The 20167-nt window shown below is 52.4% G+C and overlaps 1 protein-coding gene across 2 annotated transcripts in view; it reads left to right on the forward strand.

Moving 5' to 3' along the window:
• Positions 1-20155, forward strand: part of LOC116908584 (coronin-7) — a 65793-nt gene extending 45638 nt beyond the window's left edge. The window contains exons 10-31 of one of the 2 annotated variants that reach the window (XM_032911801.1): positions 1695-1749; positions 2115-2172; positions 2254-2399; positions 2476-2568; positions 2728-2859; positions 3318-3441; positions 3742-3917; positions 4397-4505; positions 4613-4699; positions 4778-4920; positions 4993-5097; positions 5450-5535; positions 6468-6609; positions 6700-6789; positions 7805-7921; positions 8167-8302; positions 8699-8790; positions 9300-9386; positions 18552-18636; positions 19405-19541; positions 19771-19836; positions 19998-20155. In XM_032911801.1, the coding sequence (XP_032767692.1) occupies positions 1695-1749; positions 2115-2172; positions 2254-2399; positions 2476-2568; positions 2728-2859; positions 3318-3441; positions 3742-3917; positions 4397-4505; positions 4613-4699; positions 4778-4920; positions 4993-5097; positions 5450-5535; positions 6468-6609; positions 6700-6789; positions 7805-7921; positions 8167-8302; positions 8699-8790; positions 9300-9386; positions 18552-18636; positions 19405-19541; positions 19771-19836; positions 19998-20123 (2392 nt within the window). In that variant the 3' untranslated portion in view covers positions 20124-20155. Of the gene's footprint in view, positions 1-1694; positions 1750-2114; positions 2173-2253; positions 2400-2475; positions 2569-2727; positions 2860-3317; positions 3442-3741; positions 3918-4396; positions 4506-4612; positions 4700-4777; positions 4921-4992; positions 5098-5449; positions 5536-6467; positions 6610-6699; positions 6790-7804; positions 7922-8166; positions 8303-8698; positions 8791-9299; positions 9387-11758; positions 12355-18551; positions 18637-19404; positions 19542-19770; positions 19837-19997 lie in introns of those variants that run through there. The other variant, XM_032911800.1, reaches the window with a different exon arrangement.
• The last annotated feature ends 12 nt before the right edge of the window (positions 20156-20167 follow it).

Genomic DNA, 20167 nt, shown 5'->3' on the forward strand with positions numbered 1-20167 from the left:
TTTCATCCGGCCCTGCCCACCTGAGTGCCAGCCATCGCTTCCCTGCCTGGGCCGGCAAACACATCACATCTCCTGTCCCTCGAAAGGCTTTAATCCAGCACCTGCTGTAAGCCCTTGGCATGTAATGTTTTCCTTGTCTGGAATGTGTCATGTTTGGCTTCTCCCAAACACTGGAATCAAAGAAACTCCCACTCACTCCCCAGTGGCCCAGCCTGCTACTGCATAGCCGTAAGGAAGTCTTCTGCCCTTTGTCTGGTTATGAGACTGTGTCTGCTGTGCACCAGGCAGCTGAGTGCCTTGAGCACTGTGCTGGGTCTGCAACTTTCCGCTCTACTCACATCGCCGGGCAGAGCTGAGGGCTGAGCACAGGTTAGGTCATCGAGGGAACGAAGAAAGGATTATGAATGAATGAATGAGGAAAGCCAAGTGGAAGCTGCAGGGGTGCTGATGTCACTCCAGTCTTGTAGGGTGACCCTAAGCCACTGACCACCGTTTCCATCTCTTACTGTCTTCTCCTGTGGCAAGCAGGGGTCAGGCTGAGTGGAGAAGGGCAGCTTTGAAGCTAGCTCGCCCTGCCATCCTGAGGTAATGAGGTGTTACAAGTTACCAGCTTTAGGCCCTCCAAGAAATTATGGATACACTCAGGGGCTCCACCCAGCTCTCCATCCACTCTGGAGCTCCTGGCAGAACACTAGTAGGCAGGGGAGGAGGAGACTGGATAGCAGACACCACTGGGAGACCACAACAGGGATGGGACACAGTTTGGGGCCAGGAGCAAGAGGTAAGTTCTCTCAGCCAGATGTGGGAGCACAAGCCCTTAATCCCAGCACATGGGAGGTAGAGGCAGGAGGAACTCTGAGTTTGAGGCTAGCCCAGATCTATGTAGAAAGTTCCAGGAAATCCAGGGCCACACAAAGATACCCTGACTCAAAAAATAACCAGAAGGTTCTCAAGTTCTCCTGGATGTCCCTCCCTCAACGAGAGGTCATTGTAAGATGGTACCTTGGGCCTGGGACTTTTATGCAACGGTCTCGGGGCCCAGAGAGGGGAGGTGGGAGTTCTTGGCCAGTGAAAAAGTTGGCATTGGGCTGAGATTGTCATATTGTCATAGTATGGGCTCCCAGCCTACCCTAACCTTCTCCCTCCACCCATGTCCTTACCTCAGGAATGGCCTGGGCTGGAGCTGGGAGTTCCAGGGCTCCCACTGCTGGGCTCAACTGGGCACAGGCAGTTGGAATGGGCATGGAGTCACCTGAACTTCTAGGAGGTAGAGTGGTGGAGAAGACAGTACCACCCACTCCCTAGAGAGCCCAGAGTGGGCTCTACTCTGCCTAGGTTGCACTGGAGGTCGGAGGGAGGACCTACCCCTTACCCTCCTTGCTCGTTCTGGTCTCACAGGCTGGTTGAGACGGGATGTTCCACATGTGTTATTTTTCATGAGTGCCTGGGTAGGATCAGGTCTGCGTTCCCAATGCCCAGGGCCAGTGTGAGTGCTGCAGGGAAGGGAAGCATCTGGATGAGTGTGGGGTGCTTAGTGCAAGGGCAGTACCAGAAGGAGAGAGTGAGGATCCAGAAGCCGCCAGGTAGATCCAGCTAGAGGAACCCCCTTCTGGGTCCCTGACCGGAAGTCACAGGCTTGCAGGCTTCCTGCAGTCCTTTGCCTGTCATCCAGCCCACTGGCCCTCTCTCCCCAGGTCTCTGATACCCCTGCTGGATCCAGACTCTGGGCTGTTGGTCCTGGCAGGAAAGGTGAGCAAAGCGTTGGATCGCCCCCACCCTCTGCCCTCCACATGGCACACTACTCAGAATTTAGGCCCTTGTGCTGTTTCCTGTAAGTGAGAATTGTGCATCCCAATCCTGTGCTGTCTTCACCTCGGCAGCAGAGATGACATGACCTTTAGGCCGTCCTTAGGAAGAGGAGATTGCAGTGTTGGTATGCCATTGGCATGCTGTAGATGCTGATGTATATCCTTGGTGCTCACCACATAAAGTAACGAGCAAGTGAGGGAAAGCCTGTGGAGGGTGCAGTGCAGCACCCAGCAGAATCCAGGCCTGAGTGGTTGCTGCAGGCCAGAGCCCGTGGTCAGGTGGGAGTTGGGCCATGTGTGTTTCAGGGTGAGAATCAGCTGTACTGCTATGAGGTGACCCCACAGCAACCTGCACTGAGCCCAGGTGAGTGAGTCCCTGCTCTCCTTGCCGCCCAGCCACCGGTTTTCTTCCCTCGCTGACTGTCCCCTACGGTGTCCTTGACAGTGACCCAGTGCATTCTGGAGAACGCACTACGGGGAGCAGCCCTTGTCCCCCGGCGAGCACTGGCTGTCATGAATTGTGAGGTGCTCCAGGTCCTGCAGCTGAGTGATACAGCCATCATACCCATCAGCCACCGCGTACCCCGAAAAGTGAGAGGGGCCCTGGCAAGGGATTGGGGACCTAGAGGATTTGGGCCTCATTAACTGACTGCCTTTCCCTCACCAGGCTGTGGAGTTCCACGAGGACCTGTTTCCAGACACAGCTGGCTCTGTGCCTGCTTCTGATGCCCACACTTGGTGGGCTGGGGACAACCAGCAGGTAAGGCCAACCCTGGCTCATGCTGCTCCTCTCTCATCCCCTGGTCCCAGCAACTCCTGAGAGGTCCCATTTGGTTCTCTCAACCTCATGTCTACCCCTCCAAAGGTCCCCTTCATCCCTGGCAGCATGCACCCCTCTCAGTGACCTGCCTACCCACAGGTCCAGAAGGTCAGCCTCAACCCAGCCCACCGGCCCCACCCTCGCTTCACTTCCTCCCTGTTGCCCACTTTGGAACCATCCCCCGACATGGACCAGCCTGCAGAGATGCCCAGAGCTGACACAGACCTAAGTGTAAGTACCCTACAGCTAATGAGACACCACAGCAGATAGTGAAGTGGTCAAGAGGCTGTTCTGTTTGCCTGCCAAATAGCCTTTATGATCATTAGCTGTCAGGCATAACAAGTGTCTGCAGCTTAGGAAAGAACTTAGCATTGTGTTTTAAGTTGAGCAGGTAATAAAGAAGCAGGGCTGTTCTTGAAATGCCAGCAGCTCTAATGCCCCCCAGACCCTCCAAAAAACAAAATAAAACAACCGGGGAGACAGGAGCAGCCACCTCTGTCCCCATGACCTAAAGCCCATTTCCTTCCTTTAATTGCCACCTGACTCATGCTTCAGCAGGCTCACCCAGACCCCTACCCCAAAACCCAGAGCAGCCCAGAGACATTGCCCAGGAATTGGCTGTCTATCCTCTCTCTGCTTGGTCAGTATACCCAGGGACCATACCAGGCTGACCACATCCTTCTCTCCAGGAGGGCTTTTCTTCCCCCAGCTCACTGGTCTCACCTTCCACGCCATCCAGTCTGGGGCTTTCACTCTCCAGCACCAGCGGTATTGGTACCAGCACCAGTCAGAGGTCACTTCAGAGTCTACTGGGTAAGCTGCTCAGGGCAGGAGACCCTGTCTTCCCCCAGCCCTAGCCCCTTCCTCTTTCCACCAATCCTGAGGAAAGGCCTTACCCAGACTAACCCAGGCCTGTTGCACTAGGCTTGCAGGCTGTAGAGGGACCACGGGCGAGCTTCTTAGACAAGCTGTGCATGGCAAACCCACAGTGGCCTACCTGGGCCCACACCAGACTCCTTCCAATGATGAGGGGGCAGATGGCCAGGACTAGGTAAAAGATGCACGGGCGCAGCATCCTCATACTCGCTTGTGTCCCCACCACCTGCCCACCAGGCCCCAGTTCTAAACTCCGCCATGCTGAAGGGACCATCCTCCACCGAGACAGCCATATCACCAACCTTAAAGGACTCAACCTCACAACACCGGGTGAAAGCGATGGCTTCTGCGCTAACCGACTGCGTGTGGCGGTTCCCCTGCTCAGCAGTGGTGGGCAGGTAGCTGTGCTTGAGGTAAGGGCCCTGTCCCATCAGGTTACCCTGACTCAGGTCCCTGTAGTGGGCAAGAACAGGACTCACTGAGCACAGACCACGCATACATCAGGAACCTGCCCAACATAACCTGTAGCCATCCCTGCAGCCTCATGTGGTAGGCGCCCCTCTTACCCCGTCTTTCAGATGAGAGTGAAGAAGATCAGAGAGGTGTAGTGACCCGACCTTGTCATGCAGCTTCGTAAGTGGAGCAGGGTTCAAACCCAAGCAACCTGAACCCCAAGCCTGAGCTTGTCCACCAGTCCACGCTGCTATGCCCTCACTTTCTGGGGCCTCACAGTTGGCACTTGGCACTCAGCACAAGTTGGCCAAAGCAGAGAGCTTGGGCCACCCAGCAGCGGGGCTGTCTGTCTGAGGAGGTGGGGCCCAGGCACCTGTTTTCCTGGGACCAGCCCTCTTGCTTGGTTCTGATATGCCTGCGATGGGGGTTTCTCCCACAGCTGCAGAAGCCAGGCCGCCTGCCTGACACAGCACTGCCTACGCTTCAGAATGGGGCAGCTGTAATGGATCTGGTCTGGGATCCCTTTGACCCGCACCGGCTTGCTGTGGGTAAGGAGCCTGGGTACCCAGGGCTGAGAGAAGGTCCCAGTCCCTGAGCAAGCAGGGAAGTCAGGCGTGTCTGGCCCTGCGGTGAGGATACACTCGTCTTTCCACAGCTGGGGAGGACGCCCGGATCCGGCTGTGGCGGGTGCCCCCTGGTGGCCTCAAGAACGTTCTCACCACACCTGAGACTGTGCTTACAGGTGAGAGGGCCCTGACACAGAGAGCCAGCTGGGGCAGTGGCTTCCCGGGACCCAGTGTCACTTCCTGGTTCTCTGCAGGCCACACAGAAAAGATTTACTCTCTACGCTTCCACCCGCTGGCTGCCGATGTGCTGGCTTCCAGTTCCTATGACCTGACCATTCGCATCTGGGACCTGCAGGCTGGGACTGAGCAGCTGAGGCTGCAAGGCCATCAGGACCAGGTAGGACACTGCAGAGGCAGGGGCCCAGGGATGAAAGGGAGGGCTCCCTCTTATGCCCTCGTCTGCCCTCAGATTTTCAGCCTGGCTTGGAGTCCAGATGGAAAGCAGCTGGCCACTGTCTGCAAGGATGGGCGTGTGCGGGTCTATGATCCCCGGAGCAGCCCTTTACCCCTGCAGGTAAGCAAGCTCTGTCTGGGACAGAGACAGACTTAGGGTCTACAATGCTTTGAACATCCCTGAGGGGCGTGTGCACGGGCTGGGGTTGGGGGAACTTCAAGGTCTTATGGCCCCTGAGTAGCTTTTTTTTTTTTTTTTTTGGAGCTGGGGACCGAACCCAGGGCCTTGCGCTTCCTAGGCAAGCGCTCTACCGCTGAGCTAAATCCCCCCTGAGTAGCTTTATAGAACTAGGGGAAAGACACCTCTAGGAAGCTCATCCCTTTAGGTGAGTGCCTTTGGGCTAAAAGTAGAAGGTCCCTTTTACTGATGTGGAGGGGGCTTTGACTGAGTTTCACGTGATGTAATTCAACAGGAAGGTCCAGGACCTGAAGGTGGCCGCGGAGCCCGCATCGTCTGGGTGTGTAATGGTGGTTGTCTGCTGGTATCTGGTTTTGACAGGTGAGGATTTAGGGACCACCATCCCTTGGCTCCATCAGCTACAAGGTTTCCCTTTTCCCAAGGTCACAGCATCTGTCCAGCTTGCAAAAACTTCCCACAGGCAGGTGTGGTGGCGCATGCCTTACGTTCCCAGTGCAGGTGGATTTCTGTGAGTTTGAGGACTACATAAGGAGTCAGGGACAGCCAGGACTACAGAATAGAGAGACCCTGTCCCAAAATAAAACAGTGAACAAACAAAACTGTTCCCACCCATGATGAGTGGTTAAATGGAAGAATAGATGAATGAGGGGGTAGGCAGATATACAGGTCAATGGATCAGTGGATATGTAAAATGATGGGTAAATGGGTAAATTGGTGAATGATTAGACAGATGAATAGATAGGCAGGTGTTGGGAGAAAGTGTTGGAGAGGAAATCTGTCATAACGGGATTCAGAAGGTGAGGCCATGCCTGGCCCAGGAGCCCATGCCTGATGGAGACCAGGTAGAGCACAGGGAAGAGAACCAAGCTCGCAGGAGAGGCCTGAGCGGGGCGGGCCTTGGGCACTTTGGATGATGGATTGGGGGGGGGCATCCCGAAAAAGATATCATGTGATCTGAGTCATCCAAGCCTGGGGAGAAAGACTGGACTGCAGGGAGGATGTCCAGCCCTGTGGAGCTGAGGGTGAAAGGAGGAGGTCAGACAGGAGGCTGCAGTAGACCAGGCTAGACACTGGGGCCAGGGTTGTATAGAGGACAAGACAGCTGCAGGCCAAGCAGGGAGGTGGACACCGTTTCTCCAGCCAGACCACTTCTAAGGGCGAGACTCATCTCTCCTCCGACTACTGGCTCTTAGGCTATCCAGCTCAGAAAACAACAGGGTCTCTGTGGGAGTCTTTGCCCTACCTCAGGCCTCTTCAGCTCTAATGATCTGCTCTGCCCCTGACTCCGGCAGCCGAAGTGAGCGCCAGCTGCAGCTGTACATGGCTGATGCCCTGGCAGAAGGCCCTTCAGCACTGCTGGGCCTCGATGTAGCTCCCTCTACCCTGCTTCCCAGCTATGACCCTGACACAGGCCTGGTGCTTCTCACTGGCAAGGTTAGCTGGAATGGACTGGCTGGGTGTGGGGCAGGGACTGATGTAGCTAAATGCCTCACTTTCATACCGTACCTACCCTCTGTCCCACAGGGTGATACCCGAGTGTTCCTGTACGAGGTGATCCCAGAGGCCCCCTTCTTCTTGGAGTGCAACAGCTTCACATCACCTGACCCTCACAAGGTGATGTCACCCTCACCACTGAACCTTCTGTCCCCAAGCTGGACTGCAAGGTTCCCATGCCCCCTTGTGGCCATGTGTGGAAGTGCAGGAGCCAATGGGGGTCAAGAGAGTCAAGGTTCTGTGCCCGGCAGCAGATACAGCTGACTGTAATATTCTAGGAGTTTTGAGAGCTGGCTTTATATTCAGCCACTACTAAAAATTAAACCATATAAGGTTAAGTTAAATGAACCAGACATGGTGGCACATACCTGTCATACCAACACTCTGGAGGCCAAGGTAGGAGGATCATGAGCTGAGACCCACCTGGGTGCTATGGTGAAATTTGTCTCAGTCAATCAAACAGAAATCCAGGGAGACACATTCTCTTCAGTTGCTCTCTTATCTTGATGTGGTATGCATGTGTGTTAACCTCGTGCAGGGGGCTGTCCCACAGTGGCATACGGCATACTTCCCTACACCTCTTCAACCGCTTGAAGTAGGACATGGTGGGACTTTGTCCTCTGTAGAAATTGGCCAGTGCTACATGTCTGGTCTTTTTCCCTTAAAAGCACTGGTTGTTCCCACTGACAGCACACCAGTACTGTCTTAGTTACTTTTCTGTTTCGGTGGAGAGAAACGATGACCAAGGCAGCTTATGAAAGAACACATTTGACTGTGGGCTTGCTTACTGGTTCAGAGGGAGAGGTTTTGACCATCCTGGTCGGGGAGTGGCAGAGGCAGAGAGGGAGAAGAAGTGACTGTGGAAAGGCAAGGCATGGGTTTTTAAAACCTCAAAGCCCATTCACAGTGGCACACCTCTTCCAACAGGGTAACACCTCTTTATCCTTCCCAAACAGTTCCACGATCTGAGAGCCAGTCATCAAATACATGAACTTATGGGGAACATTCTCACTCAAACCTCCACAGCCACCCAAGGGCAGGCCATGTCCTGGCCTAAGTAATTCTGCTATTCCAGGATGCTCTGTGTCCAACCAGGAGCTCTTGACTCCAGCTTCTACTTCTTCACTCCCTCTAGGGCTTTATCCTTCTGCCCAAGACTGAGTGTGACATTCAGGATGTAGAGTTTGCCCGATGCCTGCGGCTACGCCAGACCTCCTTGGAGCCTGTTGCTTTCCGGCTGCCCCGGGTCAGAGTGAGTTTGGGTCAAGGATTCAAGCGCCTCTTTTTGTGGATGGCCAGAAACCAAGGAACTTAAGTTCTTACCTGTTCTCACACCCAAACCTCCAAGCTGTCTACTTTTTGGGAACATTTGCCTTTGTATTCCACTGAAGTTCTGCAAAGCATGTGAATGCCAGTGTGGGTGGGGCCAGGTCTCAGGCCTTATGCATCCCGGGCCCACTGGTCAGTGTCTCAGGATAGCCCCTTCATCCTCTGCAGAAAGAATTCTTCCAGGATGATGTGTTCCCAGATACAGCTGTGACCTGGGAGTCAGCACTCGACGCCAAAGCCTGGTTCCAGGGTGCTAATGGACAACCCCAGCTACTGAGTTTACAGCCCCCTGGCATGACCCCAGGTAGAGTAAGGAATAAAACGAGGAGTCAGCAGGGGCAGGGATGTAAAGGGGTGGAATGAGGAGCAGAAGGCCCAAGTACAGTCCTTCATTCCTGCTGCCACAGAGACCTCTGGCTTTCCTGAGGGTGCTGGACATGTCTCCAGAACCAGTCTCAGAAGGCCTGGAGAGCAAGTTCTGTGGCTTGTGTTTTATCCTAGCATACATGTGTGTGTATGCACACACACGCATGTGTTCCATACTTAACACTTGGTACTCTTACATATACTTACATATTGTGGCGCCGCGAGCAGGCCTGCTGAGCAGGGGCTTTGGTGACTTGTTAATGCCACTCAGTTATCTGTGCCAGAGAATCCTTTGGGGGTTGATTCTTACATGCCTGTCCTTGCTTCACCCCAGTGAGCCAAGCCCCCCGGGAGGTCCCTGCCCGAAGAACCCCATCCTCAGCACAGTACTTGGAAGAGAAGTCTGACCAGCAAAAGAAAGAAGAGGTGGGCCTCAGGACAGGGCTGCTGTATACGGTGCAGACAGTGTCCTCCCTGTGCTTAGTGATCTGCCAGCTCAGGAGCCCCAACCCAGATGGCGTGAGAACCACGTGTCACCCTCGTCTGCACACCAGACTCTGGGGAGGGGTCACACCCAGGGGTGTTTGCTGCCCCCAGGGCACAGGAAGCCAGGGAGGGCAGTGAGAGGCACATGTTCCAGCCAGGCCTTACCCAGCCAGCGTTAGATTGGAGTCCTGAGCCCATGGTGAGCCTGGTGTACATTTGAGCCTTTGAGGCAGTGCATGGAGGTAGCAGCTCCTTGTGTCAGGTACTGTGTGCTGAGGTCTCTTGTCTCTGGCCCCTCTTTGCTGTGTTTTACAATGAAAACCCACCAACTTAGCCAGGGTTCTAACTGAAAGGGCAAGTTTTAGCATTATTGGGGTTAAAACTGGGGTTTTAAGCTCTTGAGGTCAGGGAGTCATTTCTTTCGGGGCCTCTCCTATCCACTGTCACAGCTGCTGAATGCCATGGTGGCAAAGCTGGGGAACCGAGAAGACCCACTGCCCCAGGACTCCTTTGAAGGGGTGGATGAAAATGAGTGGGTGAGTGTGGCCTGGCCCATTTCCCCAGCCAACAGCACTGTCCTCCTAGGGGCGCTTCGCATACCTTCACTTCCCAGGCCCTCTAAACTCTGTTTCCTGGTTTCTCACCCCAGGACTAGCGCATGTGAGGCACGCCTACCCACAGCTGCCACTGCCACCTCCCTGAACCACCTGCGGCCCCTCCACACCTTATATCTCTGCAAACTGAACAGTGCTGCGCTGGCCCTGGCACACACGTCCAGCCCAGAAGCCCTGGGCTTCATGCAGGCCTCAGGCACTTCCACAGCTGCTGGGCTTCGCTGCAGCTCCAGAGACTGTCTGCTCCTTTGCCATCTGGGGCCAGCTGTTTATCCTCAGCGGCCTGTCAGCATGAGACACCACTGGGTGGGAGGTAGGTGTCAGTAGCATGTCTCTGGGCCAACCCTGGATGCCCTGGCTCTCCTAGTCTTTCTCTGGTTTTCTCTAACATCAACTGCCGTCACTACAAGCCAAGCTATCTTGCCTACCGCACCAGCCCCAGTCAAGGACACTGGGGGCTGGTCCCCCACAGGCTGTTGGGGACAGCTCTCTCCTCGGGCCTAGGACCATTTGCCCTGCTTCTTGGGGCTTGAGGCCAGGAGAAAGGGTCTCATGGAGCTAACAGCCTCATTACAGTGGTGTGCACCCCACAACAAACAGCCTATACACCCTGGATGTCTCCAGCAATTAAACTTTTCTAAGCTACCTGTCTCCTGTGCTGCTCTGCTCGCTGGGAGCCTAGAAAGGAGGACACAGGAGTGTGAGTGAGAGGACTTTGGTTCTGCTGCTGTTGGTACTGGTTTCACTTGGCTACAGGTGCCCTGTAACAGACAGGAAAGGTGGAGCTTCCATTGGCTGTGGCTTTGCTACACTCGGGAACCAGACGGTGCATGGGAAAGCAGAATGAGGGGAAACAAACGGAGCTAGGAGCTGGCAGCAGGGCGTCAGGGCTGAGGAGGAGATGAACACTAAGGTCTGAAGGGGCCAACAGCAAGCAAAAGGAAGGTCAGCACAGTGACCTGGGGAAGGAAGGGTTTGGAGAGTTAGAGGGAAGGAAGGTAGGTTGGATAGTGGTCTAAAGCCGAGGTTTTCAGTCTCTGGGTCATGAACCCTCTTGGGGGTCAAGTGACCTTTTCACAGGTTGCCTAAGACCATCAGAAAGCACAGATATTTGCAACATGGTCCATAAGAGTAGCCACGAGGGGTTGGGGATTTAGCTCAGTGGTAGAGCGCTTGCCTAGCAAGCGCAAGGCCCTGGGTTCGGTCCCCAGCTCTGAAAAAAAAGAATAGGAAAAAAAAAAAAAAAGAGTAGCCACGAAAATAATTTTATGGTTGTATTAAAGGATCTTGGCAGAGTTGAGAGCCACTGGTCTGGAGACATTCACCAAACATACACAAGTATCCACTGCATGCCAGGCAGCCTTCCAGGAGCTTCACAGCTAAGAGTAAGAGTATAAATGTCCTGCCTACTGTGAGCTCCTGCTCTAGTGGGAAGGCACAGCAATGAATAATAAAGGTTAAAAAAAAAAGGGATTATGTCATAGAGCAGTGGTTCTCAACCTCCCTAATTCCGCAACCCTTTAATACTGTTCCTCATGCTGTGGTGAACCCCAACCATAAAGTTCTTTTCTTTTTTTTTTTTCCCCCTTTCTTTTTTTCGGAGCTGGGGACCAAACCCAGGACCTTGAGCTTGCTAGGCAAGCGCTCTACCACTGAGCTAAATCCCCAACCCCCATAAAGTTATTTTCATTGCTACTTCATAACTGTATCTTTGGTCGTTATGAATAAAAAATTTCTGGAGATAGAAACCCCAAGGGAATCAAGATCCACAGGTTGAGAACTTCAGGGAAAACAAACAAATGAAGCATGAAATGATAATTGAGTCACAAGGCCCACTGACTGTTCTGATTCTATGGAATGTCCAGGAGAAACCCAGATACAAATGAGTAGAATTCAAAGTAGGGACAAGACAGTGGGGCAAGAAATGGTCTGAACTAGATGGCGGTCACAGCAGAACTGAAATGCACACTCCAAAAGGTGGAACTGTTTGGTGTGTAATTATTGGTGTCTTGATAGAACCGTCACCAACACACAGACACACAGGCCAGAGAAGGTCTTGTGAGGACTTGAAGAGGAGCCCTTTCAAACCAAGCAGAGCAGCTTACATAGAAACCAATCCTGGCAAGGCGATCATCTTGGACATAAAGATTCTAGAACCAGCTGGATAGCGGTGGTGCACGGCTTTAATCCCAGCACTCAAAAGGCAGAGGCAGGCAGAGCGCTGTAAATTCAAGGCCAATGTGGTCTACAGATCGAGGTCCAGGACAGCCAGGGTTACACAGAGAAACCCTGTCATGGAAAAGAAACTAACAACAACAACAACAACAAATCAGAAAAAAATAAAATAAGCATCTGTTGTTTAAAAAATATCTCAGCCCCTCAAAATCAGGACAGCGTGGTGAGCACATCAGTGTAGTAGGGGAACTTAGTGGGCCTCACTGAGAAGATGGCAGTACATTACAGAGTTGACTGGACGTGGGTAGCAATGAACTCAGGTGTCTAGGAAAGAGCTTCACAAATGGGAGGAATCTGGAATAAATCCTATTTTGAAATACCCAGTTTTCTTAAATATTCTAGAGATTTTGACATCCAACTCTATTATACTCTGGCTTATTTCATATGATGGCTTCTTCCTAAATGTTTTGGGGAAATGAAGGGAAGAAACAACTTGGTACACCAATCCCAAGGCACCAAGTCAGTATCCTCTTCTCCCGGGGCAGGCTCCGCCCACATGCGCGGTGCCGCGAAAGCCACGCCTCTGGAAATGCGTCGCGTCCTTGCGCACGCGCTCTCCCATCTCCCTTGACCTCTGACCCACCAGCCACCCTTGAGCTGGTCCCACTGGGTCGGGAAGCGGTACCCATCCCCGTAAAGTGGAGCGGCCGCCATGGTGAGGCCTGGAATGGGGTGTTTGGGAAGGGAGGTCTAGTCAGAGTCCGGCGGCGGGCTCCGGTTCTGACGCCATGAGCCCCCCCGCGTCCCCCATAGGAAGCAGGGTCTGTAGCGTGGCGCGGGCTCGGTCGTTGGCGCCTGGGTTGTGATGACCGCGGACCCGAGAACTGAGGCTCGGTTGCCAGACAGCTCTCGGCCAAGTCTGGCCTGTGCGTTCCCTGCCTCGGCATGCACGATCCGCTGTGGGCAGTGGGAAGAGACGATTGTTGACTGGGCCGGCTCCTGAGTGGTGTCGCTTGGCTTTTAACCGCGTTTGACAATTGGCTCGTCCAAGGAAGTGGTAGAACCTGAGACCTGAGCTAGAATTGAAACCAGGAATGCTGAGCGTTTGTGGCACGTTGACACCTGAAGCTTGCCTGCAGGCCCTTGAGGTTTGCCCCTAAGTGATTGGAAGGCGGTGGGGGGGGGGTGTTTAATCTGTTTGAGACAGCGAATCACTATGTATGTAGTGTGGCTGGCCCGGAACACCCTATGTAATAGCTCAGGCTGACTTTAAACTTACTGAGGTCCATTTGCCTCTGCCTGTGGCTCCCAAGCGCTGGCATTAAAGGTGCGCGCCACTCCACCCGTCAGGAGAGCATCTTTTTTAATCGTGGGAAGGTAGGTAGTAGTTAACTGCTTACAGTTGTGATGTCAGGAGCTGAGGCTTTATGTACATTGTCATTTACTCCTCAAACGTCCCCGTTTTCACTTAAGGGATCTGAAGCTCAGAGAATTTAACTCATCTTTCCCGCAAGAGTCAGTTTTGGCCCCAGCTTTGTTCATGCTCTTGAGACTACACATTTGCCACCATATTATTCCTGCCTTGTAATTAGGTCACTGCCGTTCAGTGAGGAGCTTTGTTGATTCCTCGTGGAGCTGGGTCCTTACCATGCATTCTCCACTTTCAACCTTCAACTTAAACCTCAGTTGCTCATGGTGGCTTACACTTGTAAACCCAGCACTTGAAAGGCTGGGGCAGGAAGATCAGGAATTTGCGAGTTCTTGGGCAGCCTGTGCACTTCAGTACAGAAGGCTGAGGGTAGAGCTCAGTGTTACAATGCTTGCCCAGTACTATCTCCAAAAGAGGAAAAGAAAGTACAGTCGGAAGGTGTGGGGTGGAGGAGCCTGGGAGATTTAACCTGGGAGTCAGATTATAGCGTATTTTGCCAAATCTTTTTTTTTTTTGGTTCTTTTTTTTCGGAGCTGGGGACCGAACCCAGGGCCTTGCGCTTGCTAGGCAAGCGCTCTACCACTGAGCTAAATCCCCAACCCCTATTTTGCCAAATCTTACTCAATGTTGCAGGTTTTGGTTTGGGGCACTGTCGTGCTTCGTGACTCAGGCTGGCCTCAAACTCTAGAGATCCTCCTGCGTCAGTCTCCCAAGTGCTGGATATAGGTGCGTGCCACTACCACCAGTCCTTGGCAGTGTTGAGTCTTTGAAGGTATCTAGATAGGAAGGAGGACATTCATGATGAAGGAAGTCAGGGCAGTGAGTCAGAGGTGGGAGGGATCAGTGCCAAGCTGAAGCTGAGCTGAATTTGTAGGCAGCTCTGGAGCACCGAGCAACCGCCAGAGAACCTCCAGGGCCTCTCCTCAGCATTGGAGACCCACAGAAACCCTGCCTGCGGAGTGGACTGCGTGAGACTGTAGCTTTGGCATAACAGAGCTAAGAGCGACTTGATTAAAGTGTTGGTTCATGGACAGTCATGCTCTTTGAAATGTGGATTCTGTACCTGCTGTTAGGGACCCAGAAACACTGTCATAAACGCCAGTGTAGTCCTGACCTTCCTCCTGTGTAGCTGTGACACCAGTAACTATTTGTAGGGCCTGCCACTGTGCACTGGAGGAACACTGTACACAAACCCGAAAGCTGGGACCCTCCTAATGCACTTCCATGACTTAAGCATCAGTCTGGGGCCCTGACCACCAACCTTGTTGAGGTCTTTTGTGCCTTATTGCTTCTCAGTTGGGAAAGGTAGTGTGTTGTTCTGCATTTCCACCTTGCCGCTGGGGCATCAGAGTGATGCTTGGGGAGGCGAAACTCAGGGCTGCTATCTCGCTTTACTTCTTGACGCTGGGGTGACAGGCTCTCGGGACACCACCACACCGCTCAGGGGAGGTGAAATGCAGTCTAAGATGGGAGTCCCAGCCCATGTTTCTCCGGGTGATAAACAGCAGGGGCTGGGATGATGGCTGTGGTTCTCAAACTCCTGTGACCCAGACACCACTGGGAACCTCCAAGAGTTGAGAACAGGGCCTGTGATGAGACCTGGGGCGTGGGGAATCCAGTTTAGCTCAGAGTAGTGCCAGGAGTGCTGAGGGAGCTTCTGCAAGAGTGTGTATGACGAAGGCTTCCCTCCCCAGCATGGTCCTTGACGAAGGGGACAATTTCTACTCGTCCAAACTGCTTTATTCATGGCGGGTTAAGATGCATACGATTTACTCAGGATGAGCCAGAGACTAAGTACCCTGTGTAAGAAGGGAAGCCCAGGGAAAGAAGCTCATTGGCTAACACTTGGGGCCCTAGATACCTCATTAGCAGGAGAACTCTATTCTACAGGACTGGTTGTCATGGTCCTCTCAGTGGGGTGTTCTGGTCAGGTGCTCCAGGACAGGAATCCGATCGGCAGCTAGTTTGAACTCCTGCCGTTGTTCTCACTTATGAGTTTATCAGGGTTTAGAACTTTGCTCCTACCTTACCAGCTGTGCTGTCTGATGGCACGGTCCACTGCCCCCCAGTAGTGTTGCTAATGGCAGGTTTTGGGGTTGGCGTCCTGAGGCTACGTCACCTACCCTCAGCTACTGCTTGGCCTGAAGTTGCCCACTAGGTGAACTGGCAGGCTGGTTGGTGAGTTGTTTGGAGGCCTTCGGAGAGGGAGGGGTCTTAGTCATGGCTGTTTGAATACCCTTGGAGTGGGCAGTAGCTGGTAGAACTCTACACCCTGGGAAACCTTCAGCTGTGAGTAAAGTGTCACGACTGCCAGACCATTAGCAGGGTCTGGTTTGGGAGCAAAGCTGTTGAGCTCTGACTCTAGGATTCTACTTACCTGGTAGTCCACTTGCTTTTTTTTAAACAAATGGAGTCTCCCTATATAACCCTTGCTAACCTGGAATTTTGACTTTGACCTTGTGACTATCCTCCCACCTCTGCCTCCCGAGTACTGGGATTAAGGCATGGACCACCAGGCTAGCCCTGCCTGGCCACTGAGAAACTTATGAAAGCAGAGTAATACACGAAAAGCAATACCTAGGGTTGGGGATTTAGCTCAGTGGTAGAGTACTTGCCTAGCAAGTGCAAGGCCCTGGGTTCGGTCCCCAGCTCCGAAAAAAAAAAAAAAAACAAAAAAAAAAAAAAAAAAAACAGAAAAGCAATACCTGCTGCTCACCTGCTGTGTCATTTAGGCTCTGTGCTAAACATCAATGTGCTGTCAGAAAACTGAGGTACTTAGGGTTTGAGTATTTGCCCAGGGTAGGAAGGCTGGGATGGTACAGGAGATAATCCCAAGGATGGACTGCATAAATGCTGTCAACCACCCAGAGAACACCTCTGCAGAAACACGGGTAGCTCTGCAAATCCCAGGTGGGGTGAACCATGGCAGGCATTTTGCCTCCCCTATAGCTTCTAGGCCTTTGGCTTGATGTGTATGGGGGTGGGGTGGGGACTCTTCAGTCATAGTCTGTTTTGATGTTTTTGTTTTTCTACATAGAGACCTTTCTGAATTATTATATAGCTCTGGCCACCCTAGAGCTTGCTATGTAGACCAGGGGCTGTTCTTGGACTGAGAGACCCACCTGCCTTTGGTTCCACAGTGCTGGGATTAAAGTCGTGCGCTATGATGCTGGCCAGCCTCAGTTCTTAATGTCATTAACAATGGTCATGGACCTTAGCAAAAAAGCACACCATTGCTTCCAAGGGCCATGTTATGGATGTGTGGCAACAAAAAAGGCAGGCTCGCTGTGTGATGTGAGATCTCCTGAGGTTTTATAGGTCAAGGGAGCCCTCTAGGGCCAGTCAGAAGCTGAATTCCATCTCAGAGCTTCCTGTCCTACTTGGCAGTGACTCTAAGTGAGCAAGGCACTAGTCAGGTGAGCTCTCCAATCAGCAAGCACCTTTTTGCTCCTGTTTCATGCTACCGCTGGTTAACCTCGTGCCTGCCTTTGATCACAGAAGGGTCTTCTCTGGGCCATGCTTTCTCGTATGGAAGGTAGGGCTTATGAAATTCCAACCTGCTGTGAGGGTTCCCTAATGACCCATAATTATATCTGCTTGCTAAAGGACAGGGCCTTGAAGCCACAAAGGTGAATTCTGGGGTCTGAGTTCCTGATGCTAGGCCACCATGTTATCCTTTGGAGTAAGGTGCTATGGGTTAATAGGCCTTCAACTATCCCACCCCTCTCCCTAGTTCCAGTAAATCTCTTAAACTGTTGGGATTGAATGGCAGAGGCACTAGAATGTGTCTGACACAGTGCCTGATACACAGGCTTAATCAAGTTGTTGACTGAGAAAATGAGCCACAGGAAAGCACTAGGCAGAAGGTGCAGTCTTTGAGCTGCACTGTGTGAGCACTGCTAGCTTGCAGTGAGCATTTTCTAAGAGTCCTCTGCATGCCCCTTAGATCACTTCACAGTCCTGTTTTTTAATCCAGGTGTAACTTTTAAAAAAAAAATTTATGTATGTGAGTACACTGTAGCTGTCTTCACACACCAGAAGAGGGTACTGGATCCCATTACAGATGGGTGTGAGCCACCACGTGATTGCTGGGAATTGAACTCAGGACCTCTGGAAGAGCAGTCAGAGCTCTTAACCATCTCCATCTCCACCTCCACCCCCACCCCCTTGGGATCCAGTTTTATGAATGCTGTCTACAAATCATTTGTTTCACAATAAAATCTTAATGGTCTTCGATTAACCCATCCTCCCTTCTGTGGTTTTCCAGCCTAGGATGCTCCCAGGGTGTCTGATCCTAGACCTACCTGCTTCACTTTTGGCTCTCTGCTGTGGCTCTACCTGCGCCTTCCGACCCAGCCTAGGAGAAATGCCATCTTCCTCCAGAGCCTCCACCCCATTCCTGATTATTCCTTAGCTGCTGCCCATCAAGTCTCAGACTTCCCAGGGCCTTCGGGTGACTTTGATTTACATAGTATTGGGGCCTGGGTAGCCTTGCCTTGCAAGAGTTGCCATGCTTGGACAGTGGATGTACAGCTCTGAGAGCAGGAATAGAGTCCCATGCAAATTCGTCTTTGTCGAAAGCTGAAGTAACTGAATAGGCCTGTGAATCCAGTAGCTTAAAAAATGACTGTATTCTGCCAGTTGCTGGGTTCCTACCTTACTGTTATCTGAATTCCTGTGTAAACTATTCTGTTTTGAGCAGTGTTCTAAGTAGACCCTTAGCTCTCCCCACCCCTTTGTATAGTGTGTATATGCATACATGCATGCACAGTGGTGTCAGGTGTCCTTTTTACTACTGTCTACCTTTTTCCTTTGAGGCAGGATTTCTCTCTGAACTGGAACATTTTTGCCTAGGTATTAGCCTGGAAACGCCAATGGTCCTCTTGCTTTCACCCTACTCAATGTGTGGGTAACACAGGGCAAGACCATACCTGGCTTCTTGCAGATACTGGGATCTGAACTCTGGTCCTTAATGGCTGCATGAGCAAGCATGTTTAACTGTGGAACCGTCATCTTCTTGGCCCTTGTTGGACAAGGTTTGACTGCGAAATCAGGCTCATGGTCACTCAGTCTGCCTCAGCCTCCCTGAGAGTAGGGTCATAGGCATGCGGCACCACGCCCAGACCGCTAGTGAACGTTGTTGGTGTATTTGTGGACAGATTCCAAGTCAGGACCTGAATCGTCTTGGGAGAGTTAGGATGGATGTTTTCTCTGGTAATGATGTAAAAGCTGGGCCAGACCATTTCAAAAGTACAGAAGAGCCACCAGTGACCTCGGACTAAACTGGTGGCAGTCTGGACTGTTCTGTATGCTGGTTCTCCAGCCAAAGTTTCTTTCCAGAATTAGTGTCTTCATCCCCTACATCCTTCTCCTGAAGGCCTCTGGGAGCTCCAGTGTGAGGAGGAGCAGCCAAGGAAAGGAGTTGAGCAGAGTCCACAGACCCTGCTCAGGGGCCAGCTACATGGTGCTTCTCTTGCCCGCAGGCCAAGTACCTGGCCCAGATCATTGTGATGGGTGTGCAGGTGGTGGGCAGAGCCTTTGCCAGGGCCCTGAGGCAGGAGTTTGCAGGTAAGCCTCTATCCAAGTATGCTTGGGAACCCTTATCCAGTTTAGATTTCCCGTGTGTTGTGTCTGGTGAATGAAGGGATCTCTTTGGGTAGAGTTCTGTGGCTTGGGTGGCCTGGAGCACTTTCCCATGGTAGGAGGCAGTGCCAGACTTTGAGAGATCCCTGTGTACAGGAGAAGTTCCATTAGGTCTGGCTAGAGTGTCCAAGGTGAACAGCCCTTTGGCAGTCCATTTTGGTAAATAAAATAAGAGTCACATCTGGCTGCCTTCAAGGAGAGCTGAGTAATCCCAACACAGACTAACTGGCTGCAAAGTTACAACTTCATCCTGTCACCAGGGGCAGTCGACCATTGTGGAGGCTTTTCACACTGGCTATGGCTCCTTCCCTGCCTGTGGCTTCACTCCAGCCCCACCTAAAGCCCCACATCTGCTAGGCCTCTGGGAAAGGAGCAGGGGAAGGAAGGAGGGCAGTCATCTTATAGTCTACAGACTGGGGCCTAAAGCACAGTTTGGCCTTATCCTGTCATCCAGTGTGGAGTGCTTGCCACTCCTGAGCAAATTGTTCCTTTCTTTTTTTTTTTTTTTTTTTTTTTTCTTTTTTTTTTTTTTTTGGAGCTGGGGACCGAACCCAGGGCCTTGTGCTTGCTAGGGCAAGCGCTCTACCACTGAGCTAAATCCCCAACCCCAAATTGTTCCTTTCATGTCACTTAGAAGGCTTGGGGGAGCTCTGGGCCACCAAAAGGGCTAAGCAGTCACCCGTGTATCTACAGCAAGCCAGGCGGCCGCTGATGCTCGAGGCCGTGCTGGGCACCAGTCTGCAGCTGCATCCAATCTCTCTGGCCTCAGCCTCCAGGAAGCCCAGCAGATTCTCAACATCTCTAAGCTGAGCCCTGAGGAGGTGCAGAAGGTGAGGCCCCTGTCTGTGATGGGGTGGTGGTCCGCTGGCAGGCAGAAGGCAAGTGTGGGAGCTTGAAAAGCCCTAGGCAGAACAACTAGAGCCATGGCAGCTAGCTGTAGCAGCTGCGCCATCCCTGCATGCTTACCTGTCCCTCTCGTATCCTTTGTCATGAACTTCTCTTGTCGTCAGCCTGATGTCTCACCCAGAGACTAATGTGCACTGTCTCATCTCCCTGCAGAATTATGAACACCTGTTTAAGGTGAATGATAAGTCCGTGGGTGGCTCTTTCTACCTGCAGTCAAAGGTGAGTGTTTAACTGTCTGCGGAAGGGTGCCCCATGCTTCCCTTCCTACCTGGGGGTGCTGCCAAAGCTGCTTTGATCATGTGAGTCCACTGTCCTCCAGTGGGGAGTCCTCCACTCAGGCAAAAAGCAGACTGTCAGAGCCTGATCTCCCTCCTCCTCAGGTTGTCCGTGCAAAGGAACGCCTAGATGAGGAACTCCGAATACAAGCCCAGGAAGACAGAAAGGGCAGACGCCCAAAACGTGACTGCTGGGCTCTCCACACCCACCCATTGCCTCATAATTTATAGCCTAGTAATAAATGTCTTTTCGTGTTTCTCCACTGTGTATGCTC

This window comes from Rattus rattus, chromosome 9 (genome assembly GCF_011064425.1).
Source record: "Rattus rattus isolate New Zealand chromosome 9, Rrattus_CSIRO_v1, whole genome shotgun sequence".
Lineage (NCBI taxonomy): Eukaryota > Metazoa > Chordata > Mammalia > Rodentia > Muridae > Rattus > Rattus rattus.